The sequence below is a fragment of the Sitophilus oryzae genome, unplaced genomic scaffold (genome assembly GCF_002938485.1).
Source record: "Sitophilus oryzae breed Bouriz unplaced genomic scaffold, Soryzae_2.0 scaffold_1625_pilon_pilon, whole genome shotgun sequence".
In the NCBI taxonomy this organism is placed as follows: Eukaryota; Metazoa; Arthropoda; class Insecta; order Coleoptera; family Curculionidae; genus Sitophilus; species Sitophilus oryzae.
In genome coordinates this window covers 1725012-1744066 of record NW_022146309.1, presented here as the reverse complement: position 1 = coordinate 1744066, position 19055 = coordinate 1725012, and the positions used below count along the sequence as shown (strand labels likewise).

At 35.1% G+C, this 19055-nt stretch overlaps 1 protein-coding gene across 1 annotated transcript in view; it reads left to right on the top strand.

The window, feature by feature from the left end:
- Window positions 1-19055, top strand: part of LOC115880552 (mitotic checkpoint serine/threonine-protein kinase BUB1 beta-like) — a 110351-nt gene that overhangs the window by 59529 nt on the left and 31767 nt on the right. The window contains exons 12-14 of the mRNA XM_030897782.1: window positions 7430-7572; window positions 7631-7906; window positions 12050-12262. Coding sequence (XP_030753642.1) covers window positions 7430-7572; window positions 7631-7906; window positions 12050-12262 — 632 coding nt within the window. The remainder of the gene's footprint in view (window positions 1-7429; window positions 7573-7630; window positions 7907-12049; window positions 12263-19055) is intronic.

The window sequence follows — 19055 nt, the reverse complement described above, 5'->3', positions numbered from 1 at the left end:
TAAAAGTGCTTAACGTTTTCTAAGTTACAAAATTCAGACCCTGAGAGGCGAGATAGCAGTCAATCAATATTGCTTTCACGTAGAAATGATTTTATTATGTACCTACCGCCAGTACAATCTGCTGGATTGTGTACTACATTGAAGTTTTTATCTTCTTTTGTCAAAATGTGTAAAACTTTGAAACATAACAATATTGTTATATTAAACTAACTGCCGCTTTAAGGTATTTTTACCGAATTATACAGGGTATACCTTAATGATTTGTTAATATTTAAGGGAATGATTCTTGTAGTCAGTGGCGTTAGCCTAAAAATATTTCAGTGCCGGACACCAGCACCAAATTTGGCACACGCTTTTTAGTGATAATAAGGCTTTAAAAATTGCCGGGAGACAATCTCTCGCATCTCCGGATCATACTTTGATGACGTCACCAAAATGGCGGACCAAATTTTTAGCGTGAAATTGGATTATCACTTGTAACTTTGTTAATATTTAACCGATTTTAAGTTTTAATAGCTCATTTTAAAGCTTGAATAATTTGCTAAAACAAAACCTATATTCAGTTTTTTTGTAGGAGGGATAGTTTTCACGCATCTCTTAAAATTGGAATAAATAAATGAAAAATGACGGTTTTATTCTAAACAAATTGAAACGTTAAAACAACAAAACAAAAAAATTGTTTATTACGTATACTACTCTTAATTTTAACTATTTTTTGCCACCCCTCTCCCCTCTCCCACCCCCCCTTGCCTTGTCTCTGAAATGTTACAAATTTGTTTTCATAAGTAAAATAACAAAACTTTTTTTTTTTTGAAGAAACAAAATGCACATAAAATAAATATTTATTTTTTCTACCCTCCCCTTACTTAAGTCTTTTCTTTTTTAGTTCCTGTCCACCCCTCAAACCTATATACACCTAAAAAGTTATCAAAATGTATAATGTATATAGAGCTACAAGATAAAATATTAAAGTAATACCTTAACACTAATTTTATTACTAAAAAATAGTAACTATATGTACAATATTCCCAAACAAAAGAAAACTTCGCCGGTACCTACATGGCATTTACAGAGCATTGTCCAGCCCTCATGCAAAGTTCCTCTGAATCCTCCTAAAAAATGAATAAAAATGCTCCTAAAATAACTTGAGAGGATACATTTTTAAACTAAAAATAACTTAACATTAACTTAACTTCATATTAATTATAATTAAAAATAGTAACTAATAATAATATGTACAATATTCCCAAACAAAAGAAAATTTCGCGGATACATGGCCTTTGCGTTTACAGAGCATTATATTGTCCAGCCCTGAAAGTTCTTCTGAATTCTCCTAAAAAATAACCAAAAATGTTCCTAAAAATAACTTGAGAGGATACATTTTTAAACTAAAAATAACTTAAAATTAACTTCATTATCACTTATAATTAAAAATAGTAACTAATAACAATATGTACAATATTCCCAAATAAAAGAAAACTATTCGCGGGTACATTTTCGCACCTGCAGAGCATTGTGCACCTTAAGGTACTTTTTACACAACGACATTTTGAATTACATCTTTGGATGCATTTAGAGGCGATAAACTCTTATAATTTTTCTATTGAAATATCGGAACTTGTAGACCAAAGTGGTTCAAATTGATCCCCAACTTCCTGCCTAGATTTGGCCGCTCTGCGTCTCGTTGAAGGCAATATCTTCACACGAAACACTGCAGAATTGCTCTTTTAAGATGATTTAGCAAAAGCAAAACTTCACACGTTGGCGGAATATGTTGAACGGTTGAATATGGAACGGTTATGTTGACAAAAAAGGATTCGCCTTGCTTTATTTACAGTTTCCGCAGTGCTAGTTGAGTGATACATAAGTACAACAAATCTTTGAAGAATCATAAAAGCTTTCTCGTTTTCGAATATAGTCTCGGTGCTGGGTATGTTCTGAAATTTAAGAAAAGCTGCATCTACCCTCTCTTACGACATCCATGTTTTCCATGCTGTAGTTTTGATTCCCCCAAAACCTGAAACAGTATCTGCCCCGGAAATGCATGAAAGAAGGGAAGCAAGTTTGAAACACCAGGTGAAAGTTTTTGCTGAATTTGGTGAATTGGAAGGTACTGTAGATTTTTTCCCGTTCCATATTCAACCCATAACTCCTCTATGTTCTGTAACATCGAAAAAGCATATATTGCAAGAAACTACATCACTATCTACTGTTTTTATAGTAATTTTGGTATGTCCCTCAAAGGTGGAAGCGTGCCATACATGTAGAAAGGGTCTTGCATCTGCTTCTTCATAAAATGTTGAGGAAATATCATTATAAGAAATCTCATTATCGGAACTAATGACCAAGTTCTCATATGTGCAGATTATTTTCTTTCCAATCGGTACATCCATCTTTACTAAGTTTTGAGCCAAAAACCCAAACAAGTCCTGTTTATTTTGGCTCTGTGCCAAGAAGGAATTAAAATTTTTGGGAATTACCACATTGGGCTTTATGCTTCCCTATCTCCAGAACCTCTCGCCTCCCTTGTCTCTGTTTTTAAACTTTCCGGGTTATACTGATTAAAACCAAAATCGACCCTATCTACCCTTGCAAATCTTGACCGAGTATAAGATTGAACGATGTTTTCGCTATACTGTTGGAATGTTCTGCTTGATTGAGGTATCAACATATGAACAAGGGCAGCTCCATCAATAATTAGTGTAGATACTTTAAGTGCCTCAACAAATTTGTCGGTAATTTTTGTTGTCTGAATAATGCATGAAACAATGTCATATTTCTTTGAGGGTTTTTGCAATTTTCCGAATTCCGATATAGATGGTGGATACGAAATGTTCTCCTTGGCAACAAATTCATTAATGCCCAAGTGTCTAACTTGACTAGCAATATAAAGTCTACTGAAAATATTACTGTCCTTTCGAAGATCGACGATTTTTTGTTTATCTTTGGACTTAATTTGGATTTTTTTTTTGACTGAGTAAAGGTAGGTTATTTCTTTTAATAACATCATGTATTGAAATTTTTCTCACCACAATCCGTTCGTTAACAAAAATAAATATTTAAAAAATATTTATTTTATGTACATTTTGTTTCTTCAAAAAAAAAGTTTTATTACTTCGCTTATTAAAACAAATGTGTAACATTTCAGAGACATGGCAAGGGGGGGATATGTCGATGGGGGAGGGGGGGGGCTACTCATAGTTAAAATTATGAGTAGTATACGTAATAAATTATTTTTTTTTGTTTTGTTGGTTTAACGTTTCAATTTGTTTAGAATATAACCGTCATTTTTCATTTATTTATTCCAATTTTAATTGATGCGTGAAAACTACCCCTCCTACAAAAAAACTGAATATGTTTTTTTAGCAAATTATTCAAGCTTTAAAATGAGCTATTAAAACTTAAAATCGGTTAAATATTAACAAAGTTACAAGTGATAATCCAATTTCATGCTAAAAATTTTGTCCGCCATTTTGATGACGTCATCAAAGGATGATCCGGACATGCCAGAGATTATCTCCCGGCAATTTTTGAAGCCCCATTATGTGTAGAAGCTGTGTGCCAAATTTGGTGCTGGTGTCCAGCACTGAAATATTTTGGTGCTTTTTAAGGTCAACGCCACTGACTATTGGACCTATTTAAGAAAAAAACTTCATATCTTCATATGAATATATGTCCTAAACATCTTAACTTTTGAGATACAGGGTGGTAAAATTTTCTAAAAAAATACCTTTTTCTCCTAATAATTCTGAGGTTGTTATAATTATCTTTATGAAATTTCATACACCTTTTTTATGTATGAAACTGATTAACTGAAACTTAATTTCCATCCAGCCCAGGCAAAAACCATTTCCACACAACACTCACCGCCTCAGATTTTTAGCGATATGACCCTGAAGTAGAATTACCTTTATTTTTTTAAGCAAAACCAACTATGCGTCCGCCCAAAAAAAATCAGGAGATGAAAATTGCTGAGAAATGAATGAGGATTTTGAAAATAATTTTATTCTAAGAGAAGTCAGTGGCGTACCGTTTTTTTCTTCAAAAATATTCAATTCAATATCCGTATGGACGCCCCTGGTACATCAAAATAGGGCATTTTGATGTATAGAAAACGCGTAGCAAATTTCATAAATATATCTACACTCACCGGAAAAAAAACCGGCCACTAAAAACTAGTCCCAATTTCAAAGTTGGATTTCTCGCGAACCCTCATTAGGTTTTGATGATTTTTTTTTAATTGTAAATTAATTATTTTCTAACGGATGCTACGTCAGAAATTTTTCTTCCGAATTTATTTTGAGCATATACAGGGCACAACAATAAGACGAAGTTTTTTGCCCGAACTTTGTAACACCCTGTAGGGTGCAGCAGCGGTAGTATGCTAAATCAAGTCACATTGTAGCCCCATCTTTTGTGAGCATTTTGTATTTTTAATCACGACATTATCTCTGTTTGTATTGGAGATAAATAGGATCCTATATCTCCTACGCGGAGCAAAGGGCTTCAGTGAAAGCTCTCCATCGGGTTCTGTTTTTGGCAGTTGTTTTTGCTTCCTTCCATGTTGACCCTACTTGTTGAAGCTCATCCAGTATGGAACGTCTCCATGTGTGAGCAGGTCGTCCTTGCTTTCTTTTTCCTTGGGGATTCCACTCCAACGCAGATTTCGCTATACTTATATAAAATAAAAAATACTATACTTATATTTTACTATCAGGTTTCCGCAAAGTGTGACCTATCCAACCCCATTTTCTTTTGCGGATTTCAATGCCTACTTCTTGTTGGTTTGTAAGATGAAGCAGGTCGGTGTTACGTATAGTGTCTGGCCAAAAGATTTTAAGTATTTTCCGCAAGCAGCGATTGATAAACACCTGTGGACGGTTGATGGATATTTTTGTCACTCTCCATGTCTCTCGCAGCCATATAATAAAACTGGTATGACGTTGGAATTGAATATTCTTAATTTTGTTTGTATGGAGAGTTGACGGGAGGTCCAAACTGATTTTAGTTGGCCAAAGGCTCGCCGCGCCTTCCTGATCCTGCTGACAATATCCGCGTCTGCGCCACCGTTTGCTGTTACAATACTTCCCAGGTAAGTAAACTCTGTTACATTCTCGACATGTTTGATTCCTACATTGAATGGAGTGCTGTTGTTTGTGTTAATGCGCATTGACTTTGTTTTGTCGATGTTTATGCTTAATCCTACTTTGTCTGCTTCTGTTTTTAGACGTCTGAGCATCACTTCCATGTCTTTGAAGGATTGCGTTGTGAGACAGATATCATCAGCATAATCAAGATCCGTCAGATGTGATGTCAGAGTCCATTGTACTCCCCTAATGTTTGCTGTGGCTTTAGTCAAAATGCTGTCGAGTACGATATTAAATAGAAGCGGCGATAATGTGCAACCCTGCTTTACTCCTGTCCCTAAGTTAAAACTGTCGCTTGTTCTCCCGTTGTGCAGCACATTCCATTCTGTGTTTCTGTAGAGTTCCTTGATTATATTAATTAGTTTTTCCGGAACACCTTTTTCTTTTAGAGTTTTCCATACCATCGCATGGGGGATACTGTCAAAAGCTTTGACGAAATCTATGAATAATAAAAATAAAGGTGACCTAAATTCTATTGACTGCTCTATGGTAATGCGCAATGTGTTAATATGGTCAATGCACGAGTGGTTCGGTCGGAAACCAGCTTGGTTCTCTCTCAGAGTAGGCTCTATATAGGAGTTTAACCTTAAATGAACTATAGAAGATATTATCTTGTGAATGGTGTTTAACAAAACAATACCTCTCCAGTTGTCACAGTTAGTGGTATCTCCTTTTTAGGGAGTTTAATAATGAGACCCTGTTTCCATTCATCTGGGATGATGTTAGATACCCAAGCTCGGGTAATTAGATGATGCAGTATGTCTGCTGCTGTGCTAGGATCTGCTTTGAGGAGGTCTGCAGGGACGCTATCGGGGCCGGCTGCTTTATTGTTCTTAAGTGTTTTAATAGCCTTTTGTATTTCTGTTTTCGTTGGCGTGTCGCAGTTGATAGGCATTTCGATTGTTGGCTCCGGTTCCTCGTTGTCGAAATTTTGTTCACTTATTGGTCCAAGCAGGTTGCTGAAGTGTTCCCTCATATTGCGTTGTTCTGCGGCTTTTTGTGCCTCGTTTGCTAGTTGTTCATGCCAAGCTCGTTTGTCCTTTCTGGCCGATCTCTTGTCCTTTCTGGCTGATCTTGTATTGGAGATACGCTACTTTAAAAAAACATCTCGGAAAAATGCTTCGCAGGCAAAACTGCGATTCATCCGTGAAAAGTACTTTAGTCAATTGCTCAATATCCCAATTCACATGTAAACGCGCAAACTGAAGATGTGCTCGACGATGTCTTGGAAGTAGCTGGGGTCCTGTGGCAGGCCTCCTTGCAGACAAGCTGTTTTCTTTTAGTCTTCGTCGGATTGTTCTCTCACTGACTGAGTTCTACGCACGGCTTGTAGCAGATGTTGATTCTGAAACGCTGTAATTCTACGATTTCGTAAAGTATTCAGGACAATAAAGCGGTCGTCAGTTGCATTTGTCTTCCGTTTTCTTCCAGAACCCACTCGCCTGGTGAAATTTTCCGTTTCCATATACCGATTCCAGGCATCCTGGATTGTTCGAGGTATACCCCGGGTATAGGACACATAACGTTGACTTCGGTCATCCTCAACTAAAGCCACAATACGAGCAACATCCGTCACAGATAATGGCATTTTTTAATTGCCAACAATTGACAACCGTTGTCATATTGCAAACACTATTAAATCCGTTTTCGCCTATGTTGCCTTGACTATTTACTCATAAAACTTTCTGCCTGCGAAGCATTTTTCCGAGACGTTCGTTTTAAAGCAGCGTATCTCCAATACAGAGATAAAGTCATGATTAAAAAAATAAAATGCTCACAAAAGATGAGGCTACAATGTGATTTGAATTAGCAATAGCTACTACAGCTGCTGCAACCTGCAGGGTGTTACAAAGTTCGGGCAAAAAACTTCGTCTTATTGTTGTGCCCTGTATATGCTCAAAATAAATTCGAAATAAAAATTTCTGACGTAGCATCCGTTAAGAAGGAATTAATTTACAATTTAAAAAATAAATCATCACAATCTAATGAGTGGTTCGCGAGCAATCCAACTTTGAAATTGGGACTAGTTTTTAGTGGCCGGTTTTTTTTGCCGGTGAGTTTATAATAACATCGGAGTTATTATGAAAAAAAATTACCAACCTGTATCTCAAAATTTAAGTTGTTTAGGACATACATTCATATGAAGTTTTTTTCTTAGAATATGATCAGCAATCACCCGCTTGAATATTAGCATGTCATTAAGGAACACCCTGTATTTGTTTATTAGCTGCCATTAGTTAATCTTCCATACTCAAATGTAATTCATAACATTTATATTTTAGATCAAGTTCTAGTTCAAGCGGGGCAGCTACCAAATCATCAATTTATAGCCAGCAAATTAAAATGAGTACAATATCGGAAGAACATAATAGTTATTTAGAACAAAATTTAAAGGCCAACGCAGCATTGCGACGAAGTCTCTTAGGTATGATACCGATAAATATTATAAAGAAATCTTGTGAAGATGACTTAATTATTTTCAGGTAATCTAATGGATGATTTAGAGGACGTATTACCAACACAAGTTATATGTACACCCCATTCTCCAATGCAGTCGACACCAATAGAAAGTCCTGTGCGAAAAATTCCACCTCCTAATTTGACTCGTCCATTAGAATATATACCATCAGATCCTTTTAATCCAAATTTAATATCACGCTTATTAGAGAGAGTATCTTTTCCAGGAATCCATCATCAGGGACTTTTACAAATTGACGGAAATCCTAAATTATCAATTAGAAAAGATCCAATATACATAGGTTTGTAACATAATGTCTTACTTCCAATTTTTGATATTGTCGGTTATTATGAATGGTTCCAAACCATTAAGCTTCATTCAGAACCTCGAAATTAGTAGAATAAATTAGTCGTTTCAAATTTCAATTAGTTCAGATCCGGCAATAACAAAAAATCCAATACAAATTACACTCAACGACACGAAAAACGGACGACTTAAAATTTTGATGTATTTTACAGTTTTCTATATTGTGTTCTAGTGGACTGATTTTGATGATCTTTTAAACAGTTTGTTAGCTAAATTATTTGACTTTACGATATCTCTTTCTAAATTAAAAATGGAAGTTCCCATTTATCAATTTTACAAGGGAAAACAAAATGTTATTTATTATTACAATATGTACTTTCATTGTTTTTGCTACATTTTAATAACTTTTCAAAGACAATTTTACTTGCCTGTCAACAATAATGATATTAAGAAATTGTGAATGATGATTAGAAATTTAGTTATTAAATGCATTAGAACGTTGGTGATTAGAAATATTAAGTGCTTTTCAACTAGTGATGGGCAAAACTGTTATTTTTAGATAACAGTTGAAACTGTTATAGTTATTTATAAAAAACAGCTTAAAATAACAGCTTAAAAATAACAGGTTTCTTTATTTTACTGCTAAATATCTGAAAGAATATGAGGCGGTCACCGCCAGGCGTATTAACGCAGTTGCAAGTTGCAACAATGACGTGCTCGGTGGTAGTATTTCCAGGGTGTCAAAACATTTCTAAATAACGATTGTTATCTAAAATACCTCTCTAAAAACGGTGGTTGTTTACAAATAAGCGCTGTTTACAAATTGCGATATAAAAAAGCCAAAATTCCGCCACTCGTCTATACCTATACATTCTTCTACCTACGCCCTGCCCCTCGATCCGAGCGAGATTGCGTAGCAGTGTACAGAGTGCATCTCATTCCACGGGCGAGGAGCTCTTAGTTATGATTTTACCATTTGCGGTCAACAAATAGCAATATAAGAAAATGTGTAGTATATTCTTCATAAGTAAACCAACTACACACTAGAGTTCGAATTAATTTTACACTTAAACTAGCGTGTACCCGCGACTTCGTTCGCGTCGAATTAATAATTTCTAATGGTGATGATAAAGCAAAACAAGAATTTCCATTAACATACAAACTGGATAAAATTGTCTCACATTTGTCAAAAATAAGCTTTCTAACGTCGAGCAGTTTAAGCAGAATCGTGGTTAATCAATTACTCAACTTTTTGGAACACCCTGTATGATTTTTTAAAAAATTTCAAAATATGTAAAAAAAACAAAATAAATTATGCGTGTCCAGGCGTTTTCCCGAAAGACTAACCGTTTTTTAAATAATAAATATTGTAATATTTGAGGGGCGTTTTCACCCTGTTGGAATTTGAGATTCGAGAAACCCCTCCTTATCGAACCTAAACCCCACAGTCAATCCGTTTGCAAAAAATCAGCTTTAAACGTCAAGCAGTTTAAGCAGAATAGTGATTACTCAGTGGTCATATTTTATGAAACACCCTGTATATATTTTTAAAAAATCTTAAAATATGTAAAACAACATAATAAAATATACGTGTTTTAAGAGTTTTTCCGAAAAACTCACCGGTTTTTAAATAAAAATATTCTAATATTTGAGAGTAGTTTCACCCCCTTAGAATTCGAGTTTCGAAAAATCCCTTCTGGTCGAACCTCTACACACTAAAGCCAATCCGTTTTCCAAAAATCAGCTTTTTACGTCAAGGGCTTTAAGCAGGATCGTGATTAATCAATGACCAGATTTTTCAAAACACAATGTATACATTTTTAAAAAATCTTAAAATATTATTCTGAAAATTTTTCAGAATAAATAAATACCTAAATATTGAAACTTAATAAGTAAGTACTAAAACATACAGCGCCATAATATCTCGACCTCCGTCCGTTATGCTCGTAACAGGTTGAAACAGAATGTATCTAAAACAACTGATGCGTTATTCCCCAACCTGTTTCAAACCTCCATCGACAATCGACCGATGCAGCAGCGTTCCTTTCCCACTCCGATTATCTCGACCGCCGCCCTGTTATGCTCGTAACAGGTTCAAAAACAACATATCTAAAATGACTGCTTCTCCAACCCGTTGCGAGCCTCCATCGACAATCGACCGATGCAGCAGGGTTCCTTTCCCACTCCTGTTATCTCGACCGCCAGGCGTTATGCCCGCAACTGTTTCAAAAAACCTGCTTCTTTTATATCATATTATTTTTAAACTGTTGCAAACCCAATACGACCATCGACGGTTTCGACCGAAGCAGCTACGTTCGCCGTAGCGCTTTCCCCACTCCGTTGTCCGTTGTCTCGCCTCCTGTATCGATGGTTGACGAAATAACATGTTTTCCATCCATACTAGTTGTTTTTTGGAATTGCTTCGAGCAGCATAGAATTTCGTGGTGGTGCAGAGCGCCGACTTCGTTTTTCGTTTCACGAGCGGCCGATCTCTACGTGTCGTTATTTTATATCTGTTATTTTTTAGAAGTAGTAACGGTTGCGTTATGTTATTTATAAATAATTGTTATAAAATAACAGATAGTTAAATAACAACCCATCACTATTTTCAACTACTTAAAAAAATAAAGACTGTCTAAGCTCATTATTTTTTTTAATTAGTAATATTGATTTTTTTTAATAATTATTTTCTTAATTATTAATAATATAATAAACATATTCTAAAAATTAAAACAGAGTTTAATTTGCTTATAAATTTTATATTTTAAGTGCATTATTTTTTATTAAGAAATAAATATGAGGATTTTTATGATTTTACTACACTTTGGACAATGTGTATGATATTTTAGGTGTTTAACATTAAAGTCAAAAAATAACAGAAACCTGTTATTTTAAGCTGTTATATATAAATAACAGTTCAAGTGTTATTTAAAAATAACGGTTTTGACTTATTGTACGTTTATTGCTAAGCAACCACCGTTTGCTAGCTTTTCAAATTTATAATAAAGAATATAAACGAAGCAAATGTTATGTCAAGGTGTCTTGCTTTAAAACAATAGGTTGAAAACTTACTAGGTCTGTTGACTCGGACCTGTTGACGGAAGCAAAGGTAAAGTTCTAATGTTAAAATTACGAAAAAATGTTAGTCTTCCTCAAGAGCGAATATCTCCAACAAAAATAGAGCTAATGAGATAAACCAAAAAACTCAACGATAACCATTTAGTCGCACGGCGAGGTTGTCACATATGCTTTATTATACAAATGAATGAATGATTTTATTCGAATAAAACCATTCAATAGTTGAAATCATTCATTCAGTAACAATTCGATAGTCTAATTCATTCGATAGTTCCCATCGCTACTACATACTGCTTAAAAAAACATCAAAATCGGTCTACTAGAATAAAATACACTACTCAAAATAATTATCACATATTTGAATAAAAATAATTATTAAATATTTCTAAATGAAGCATGCATTTTTCTGCCTTTCTCTTGTGAGTTTTTTGAGATAATTAGGGTACGAACTGACATATAATTTTTAGTCGGCCGACTGTTAAGTTGCAAAAGTGAAAACATACATTCTTATGGAGCCGATCGGCCCAATATTTGATTATATTGGTTATTTCCTTAGGTTATCCTTAGGTTATGCGCTGACAGGAAATTTTAGTCGTCCGACTATTTAGTTGCATATTTGTAACCAATATATCTTTATGGAGCCGCGCTCACATGCAATCAAATAGTCGGCCGATCGACTTCATAAGTATGTGTTGTTTTCACTTTTGCAACAAAATAGTCGGCCGACTAAAAATTACAGGTTAGCGCGTAGACTTATTGTATCTAATTTCCCTTCAAAGTATCCATACTATTTAAAATCGTTAGTCAGGGAATTCACAGTGCCGTGTTTTTCAAATTAATGCTTTTTTTAGAAAATATGCGATAATTGTTTTAAGTAGTGTATATTAAACTTTAAATTACATCAAAATTTTAAGCTGCCCATGAGTGTATTATATTCGATATAAGACAAAAATTGTTAATCGAATAAGTAATAATTCATTGTTAATAAATTAAGATTCAATAATTGTATATTTTCATCATTGAAATAATTGTATTAATATGCGGATTTAAATTATTTTAGGTAGTGATAGCTACATTATAGAAAAACTACTTGGTAAGGGGCAATTTGGAACAGTATTCAAAGCGCAGAATTTACATATGCGCACCACAGTAGCGTTGAAACATCAGAAACCTCCAAATAAATGGGAATATTACATATGTCGAGAACTACAAGCTAGACTTGCCAGTCATTCCTTAAGAGATAGATTTATGGATATCTCTATAGGATATTTCAGTAAGTATTTTTATGTTAGTCTTATATAACGGTAAAAAAATATTTTTTTATATAAACTGAATATAATACAACTTGTCGTTTATTTCTCTACACGTCAGGTCAACCGGAAATTCATATTTATGAGAAAAAAATTGTGTGTGCTAGTGTGTGCACTCTGTGCGTATATTTGAAGTGAAACGTCTGTCTGTCCGTCTCCCAGTCTGCCTGTGCGTCTCTCCGTCTGTCCATCCCACCCTGATGAAGTTGTAAACGAAACGTCGTATCCAATTTTGCAGGGTGGCACCAACTCACATAATCTACATACCAAATTCGGTCGCGACCGGATGAAATCAACTTTTAACGTTTCTTACGTCAAAACTAACTGTCACAGTGACACGTGTCGTACACGATTAAGTTGGCCTTGGTCCAATCTTTCGACATATCAAATTTAATTTAAATCGGACGATTTTTTCGCCATTGATGATGGGTTTTCATAGTACACGAAACTTCGAGTCTCAGCTCATTAGTCTAGTCTTCGAGCCCCATCTGCATTCCGAGTTTCAGCCCCCTAGCCATCGGGCCCCAGTTACGACGCTCCGAAGACTCATTAAATCGGACGATTTTTTCGTCACTGATGATGGGGTTTCATAGTGCACGAAACGTCGTCAAAATATCATGAAAAGGTGGGGCTCTTCGAGCCCCATCTACATTCCGAGTTTAATGTAACTATGCTGCGCGACGGTCTTACTTGGTGAAGCGGTCGCTGTGTAGATAACGGTAATCGCAAAAACATTTTTTTTTCTAAAAACATTTTCATTCATATCGAAATTGACACTGAAGCATATAAACCTGACAAATAAAATTTTGGGAAAAGATGTTTAAATTTGTTGTATATTATAAGATACCGAGCAGCTCTTCATTTTTCTTCATATAGCAATGAATTGTAATAAATATTTTTAGTTTTAAGATTAAAGCTGCAAAAATTAGTTTAAAACGATTTTTATGATCGTCATGTTGGTCACATTGCGCCACGATCAGCAAATCAAAGTTGATTACGAGCATCGGAAATTGTTTTTGCGATGGCTTTGAAATAGATTAGGTTAGTTAAGGTGTTATGAAAGTCGAGTTGGAATGCTTTTCAACATCAAAGTAAATAGGCTGTCTTCCAGCTTACTTAAGACGCTACGAAGCCGTCCAACTAGACTTTGATAAAACAGTTACCAACAGTGATACCATACAAACAGCGTAAAAGTACAGTTTAATTAATAGTTAATATTCGGTTAAAGGCGGATTCTCACGACTGGCGTACTTGACAAACATTTGTTAATGGAATATACTTGCCATGTCGATGTCGTGAGAACGGGTTCCTTGGTCACTTGTCGCGTCCCCACTCTCTGCCGGTAAATATAGCCCGAGTCAAACGATTAATCGTATACTTGCCAAGTATACTTGGCCAGCCTTGTTTACACTGGCCGAGGCGCAAAAAAACGACTGCGCAAATAATGTTACTGTTATAGCGTATGTCCGATTTATTTCCGGATGGTAGTGTTTTTTGAGTTAATTGCTAATAATTTAAAACGGTAAAACAATAATAGATTATGTAATATCAAATTTACATTAATAACTTCAATATTGGCGACATACCTAAATCGTTTTCACAGCAATAAATGGAGTGGACAAATTAAGACTACACAGGAAAAACCAGATATGTCATTTCATAGAAATTAAGATAGCGATACAACTTTATAGACAAATGTTAACGTCATTCGAAAGAAGAAAGCAATAATACGCCTAGTCCCAGAATATTACAGCTTGGTTATTTTGCCGTACAAAGGAAAAACCAGAGTAGTCCACGCGCAAATGGCAGATATACTTACGCATGGGCGACAAGCACGCATCTTGCAATTAGTATTATATTATTAAAACAAGGGATATTACAGAAAATAAACGTCGAAAATCAAAAACACAAACAAATTTATTCCGCTCGAAACTTGCCGAAGTTTACAATAAACAACAATAATCTCGACTGACCGAAAAACATAGATGAATCAACAAATCTCTCAAAAACATCATCTGACACGATGGATAGAAAACTATTATCCTTAAGGCGGATTCTCACATTGGCGTGCTTGACAAACTGTTATTGGAATATACTTGCCATGTCGTGAGAACGGGTTCCTTGATCACTTGTCGCGTCCTCACTCTCTGTCGGTAAATATAGCCCGAGTCGATTAATCGTACACTTGCCAAGTATACTTGGCTAGCCTTGTTTACACTTGCCGAGGCGCAAAAAAACGACCGCGCAAATAATGCAACTGTTATAGCGTATGTCCGATTTATTTCCGGATCGTAGTGTTTTTCGAGTTAATTGCGGATAATTTAAAACGTTAAAACAATAATAGATTATGTAATATCAAATTTACATTAATAACTTCAATATTGGCGACATACCTAAATCGTTTTCACAGCAATAAATGGAGTGGACAAATGAAGACTACACGGGAAAAACCAGATATGTCATTTCATAGAAATTAAGATAGCGATACAACTTTATAGATAAATGTTAACGTCATTCGAAAAAGAAAGCAATAATACGCTTAGTGCTAGAGATATTACAGCTTGGTTATTTTGCCGTACAAAGGAAAAACCAGAGTAGTCCACGCGCAAATGGCAAAAACCAGAGATGTACTTACGCATGGGCGACAAGCACGCATCTTGCAATTAGTATTATATTATTAAACAAGGATATTACAGAAAATAAACGTCGAAAATCAAAAACACAAACAAATTTATTCCGCTCGAAACTTGCCGAAGCTTACAATAAACAACAATAATCTCGACTGACCGAAAAACATAGATGAATCAACAAATCTCTCAAAAACATCATCTGACACGATGGATAGAAAACTATTATCCTTAAGGCGGATTCTACGACTGGCGTACTTGACAAACATTTGTTATTGGAATATACTTGCCATGTCGTGAGAACGGGTTCCTTGATCACTTGTCGCGTCCTCACTCTCTGTCGGTAAATATAGCCCGAGTCGATTAATCGTACACTTGCCAAGTGTACTTGGCCAGCCTTGGCTATATTTGCCGAGGCGCAAAAAAAACGACCGCGCAAATAATGCAACTGTTATAGCGTATGTCCGATTTATTTCCGGATCGTAGTGTTTTCGAGTTAATTGCGGATAATTTAAAACGTTAAAACAATAATAGATTATGTAATATCAAATTTACATTAATAACTTCAATATTGGCGACATACCTAAATCTTTTTCACAGCAATAAATGGAGTAGACAAATGAAGACTACACGGGAAAATCCAGATATGTCACATTTTCATAGAAATTAAGATAGCGATACAACTTTATAGACAAATGTTAACGTCATTCGAAAAAAGAAAGCAATAATACGCTTAGTCCCAGAGATATTACAACTTGGTTATTTTGCCGTAGACGAGAAAAACCAGAGTAGTCCACGCGCAAATGGCAAAAACCAGAGTTGTACTTACGCATGGGCGACAAGCACGCATCTTGCAATTAGTATTATATTATTAAAACAAGGGATATTACAGAAAATAAACGTCGAAAATCAAAAACACAAACAAATTTATTCCGCTCGAAACTTGCCGAAGCTTACAATAAACAACAATAATCTCGACTGACCGAAAAACATAGATGAATCAACAAATCTCTCAAAAACATCATCTGACACGATGGATAGAAAACTATTATCCTTAAGGCGGATTCTCACGACTGGCGTACTTGACAAACATTTGTTATTGGAATATACTTGCCATGTCGTGAGAACGGGTTCCTTGATCACTTGTCGCGTCCTCACTCTCTGTCGGTAAATATGGCCCGAGTCAAAGGATCACAATTATTCGTACACTTGCTGAGTGTAGGCTTGGCCAGCCTTGGCTATATTTGCCGAGGCGCAAAAAAACGACCGCGCAAATAATGCAACTGTTATAGCGTATGTCCGATTTATTTCCGGATCGTAGTGTTTTTCGAGTTAATTGCGGATAATTTAAAACGTTAAAACAATAATAGATTATGTAATATCAAATTTACATTAATAACTTCAATATTGGCGACATACCTAAATCGTTTTCACAGCAATAAATGGAGTGGACAAATGAAGACTACAGGAAAAACCAGATATGTCACATTTTCATAGAAATTAAGATAGCGATACAACTTTATATAGACAAATGTTAACGTCATTCGAAAAAAGGAAGCAATAATACGCTTAGTCCCAGAATATTACAGCTTGGTTATTTTGCCGTACAAAGGAAAACCAGAGTAGTCCACGCGTAAATGGCAAAAACGAGATATGTACTTACGCATGGGCGACAAGCACGCATCTTGCAATTAGTATTATATTATTAAAACAAGGGATATTACGGAAAATAAACGTCGAAAATCAAAAGCACAAACAAATTTATTCCGCTCGAAACTTGCCGAAGCTTACAATAAACAACAATAATCTCGACTGACCGAAAAACATAGATGAATCAACAAATCTCTCAAAAACATCATCTGACACGATGGATAGAAAACTATTATCCTTAAGGCGGATTCTCACGACTGGCGTACTTGACAAACATTTGTTATTGGAATATACTTGCCATGTCGTGAGAACGGGTTCCTTGATCACTTGTCGCGTCCTCACTCTCTGTCGGTAAATATAGCCCGAGTCGATTAATCGTACACTTGCCAAGTATACTTGGCTAGCCTTGTTTACACTTGCCGAGGCGCAAAAAAACGACCGCGCAAATAATGCAACTGTTATAGCGTATGTCCGATTTATTTCCGGATCGTAGTGTTTTTCGAGTTAATTATTGGATAATTTAAAACGATTAAAACAATAATAGATTATGTAATATCAAATTTACATTAATAACTTCAATATTGGCGACATACCTAAATCGTTTTCACAGCAATAAATGGAGTGGACAAATGTAGACTACACGGGAAAAAACCAGATATGTCACATTTTCATAGAAATTAAGATAGCGATACAACTTGATAGACAAATGTTAACGTCATTCGAAAAAAGTCCCAGAGATATTACATCTTGGTTATTTTGCCGTACAAAGGAAAAACCAGAGTGGTCCACGCGTAAATGGCAAAAACGAGATATGTACTTACGCATGGGCGACAAGCACGCATCTTGCAATTAGTATATTATTAAAACAAAAGGGATATTACAGAAAATAAACGTCGAAAATCAAAAACACAAACAAATTTATTCCGCTCGAAACTTGCCGAAGCTTACAATAAACAACAATAATCTCGACTGACCGAAAAACATAGATGAATCAACAAATCTCTCAAAAACATCATCTGACACGATGGATAGAAAACTATTATCCTTAAGGCGGATTCTCGACTGGCGTACTTGACAAGCTTATTTGTTATTGGATATGCTGACCATGTCATTGAGAACGGGTTCCTTGATCACTTGTCGCGTCCTCACTCTCTGCCGGTAAATGGCGGAGTCGATTAATCGTACGCTTGCCAAGTATGCTTGGCTAGCCTTGCTATACTTGCCGAGGCGCAAAAAAACGACCGCGCAAATAATGCAACTGTTATAGCGTATGTCCGATTTATTTCCGGATCGTAGTGTTTTTCGAGTTAATTGCGGATAATTTAGAACGTTAAAACAATAATAGATTATATCAAATTTACATTAATAACTTCAATATTGGCGACATACCTAAATCGTTTTCATAGCAATAAATGGAGTGGACAAATGAATACTACACGGGAAAAACCAGATACGTTACATTTTCATAGAAATTAGATAGCGTAATACAACGACAAATGTTGTCATTCGAAAAAGCAATAATACGCTTAGTCCCAGAGATATTACAGCTTGGTTGTTGCGTACAAAGAAAAAACCAGAGTGGTCCACGCGTAAATGGCAAAAACCAGAGATGTACAGTTGTACAAATATAGGGAGAGACTTGGGGATAGCACCGGTCGCCGTGTTATTTTATATTTCTTACGTCTCTAGCTATACTTGTTAAGTTGTACTTACGCATGGGCGACAAGCATGCATCTTGCAATTAGTATTATATTAAAACAAGGGATATTACAGAAAATCGTCGAAATCAAAAACACAAATAAATTTATTCCGCTCGAAACTTGCCGAAGTTTACAATAAACAACAATAATCTCGACTGACCGAAAAACATTGATGAATCAACAAATCTCTCAAAAGCATCATCTGACACGATCGATGGAAAAATATTATCCTTATCTAACAATCTTAAAGGTATACACATACGTAATTAATTTATGTAGTCTGTCCAACGAGAAGATCCTTGACAGTGATAGATGTGCTGTCATTTTAATTTCAAGTGGTTTATTTTATTTTACAAAAGAAATAAATTGGGTACAACTGGAACGCATAGCAGGAATTAATACATGTATTTAAAATTTGACTGACAACTAAAATATTATTGAAAAATTGTACTAAAACTGAAAAAATGTAATCGAGTTATTTTTATTTAATAAAAAACGGTATGTGTTAATAAAACAAACAAAAACAAGATACCACATACCAAAAATATAAAAAGAACTATTTCTTACTTCAAGCTTTATGAAACTTCCCACATTTATGATTATTTATCAATATAACTTATATACAAATACAAATTTGTAATATTCCGCAGGAATAAATAAAGCAACATAAATAAAACAAACTATTTTATTAATAATAACACTTACCAAATTTTTTATACCTCACAGGTTATTAATTAACTTTAATCTTAATTTTTTTTAAACCAACAATATCGTGAATA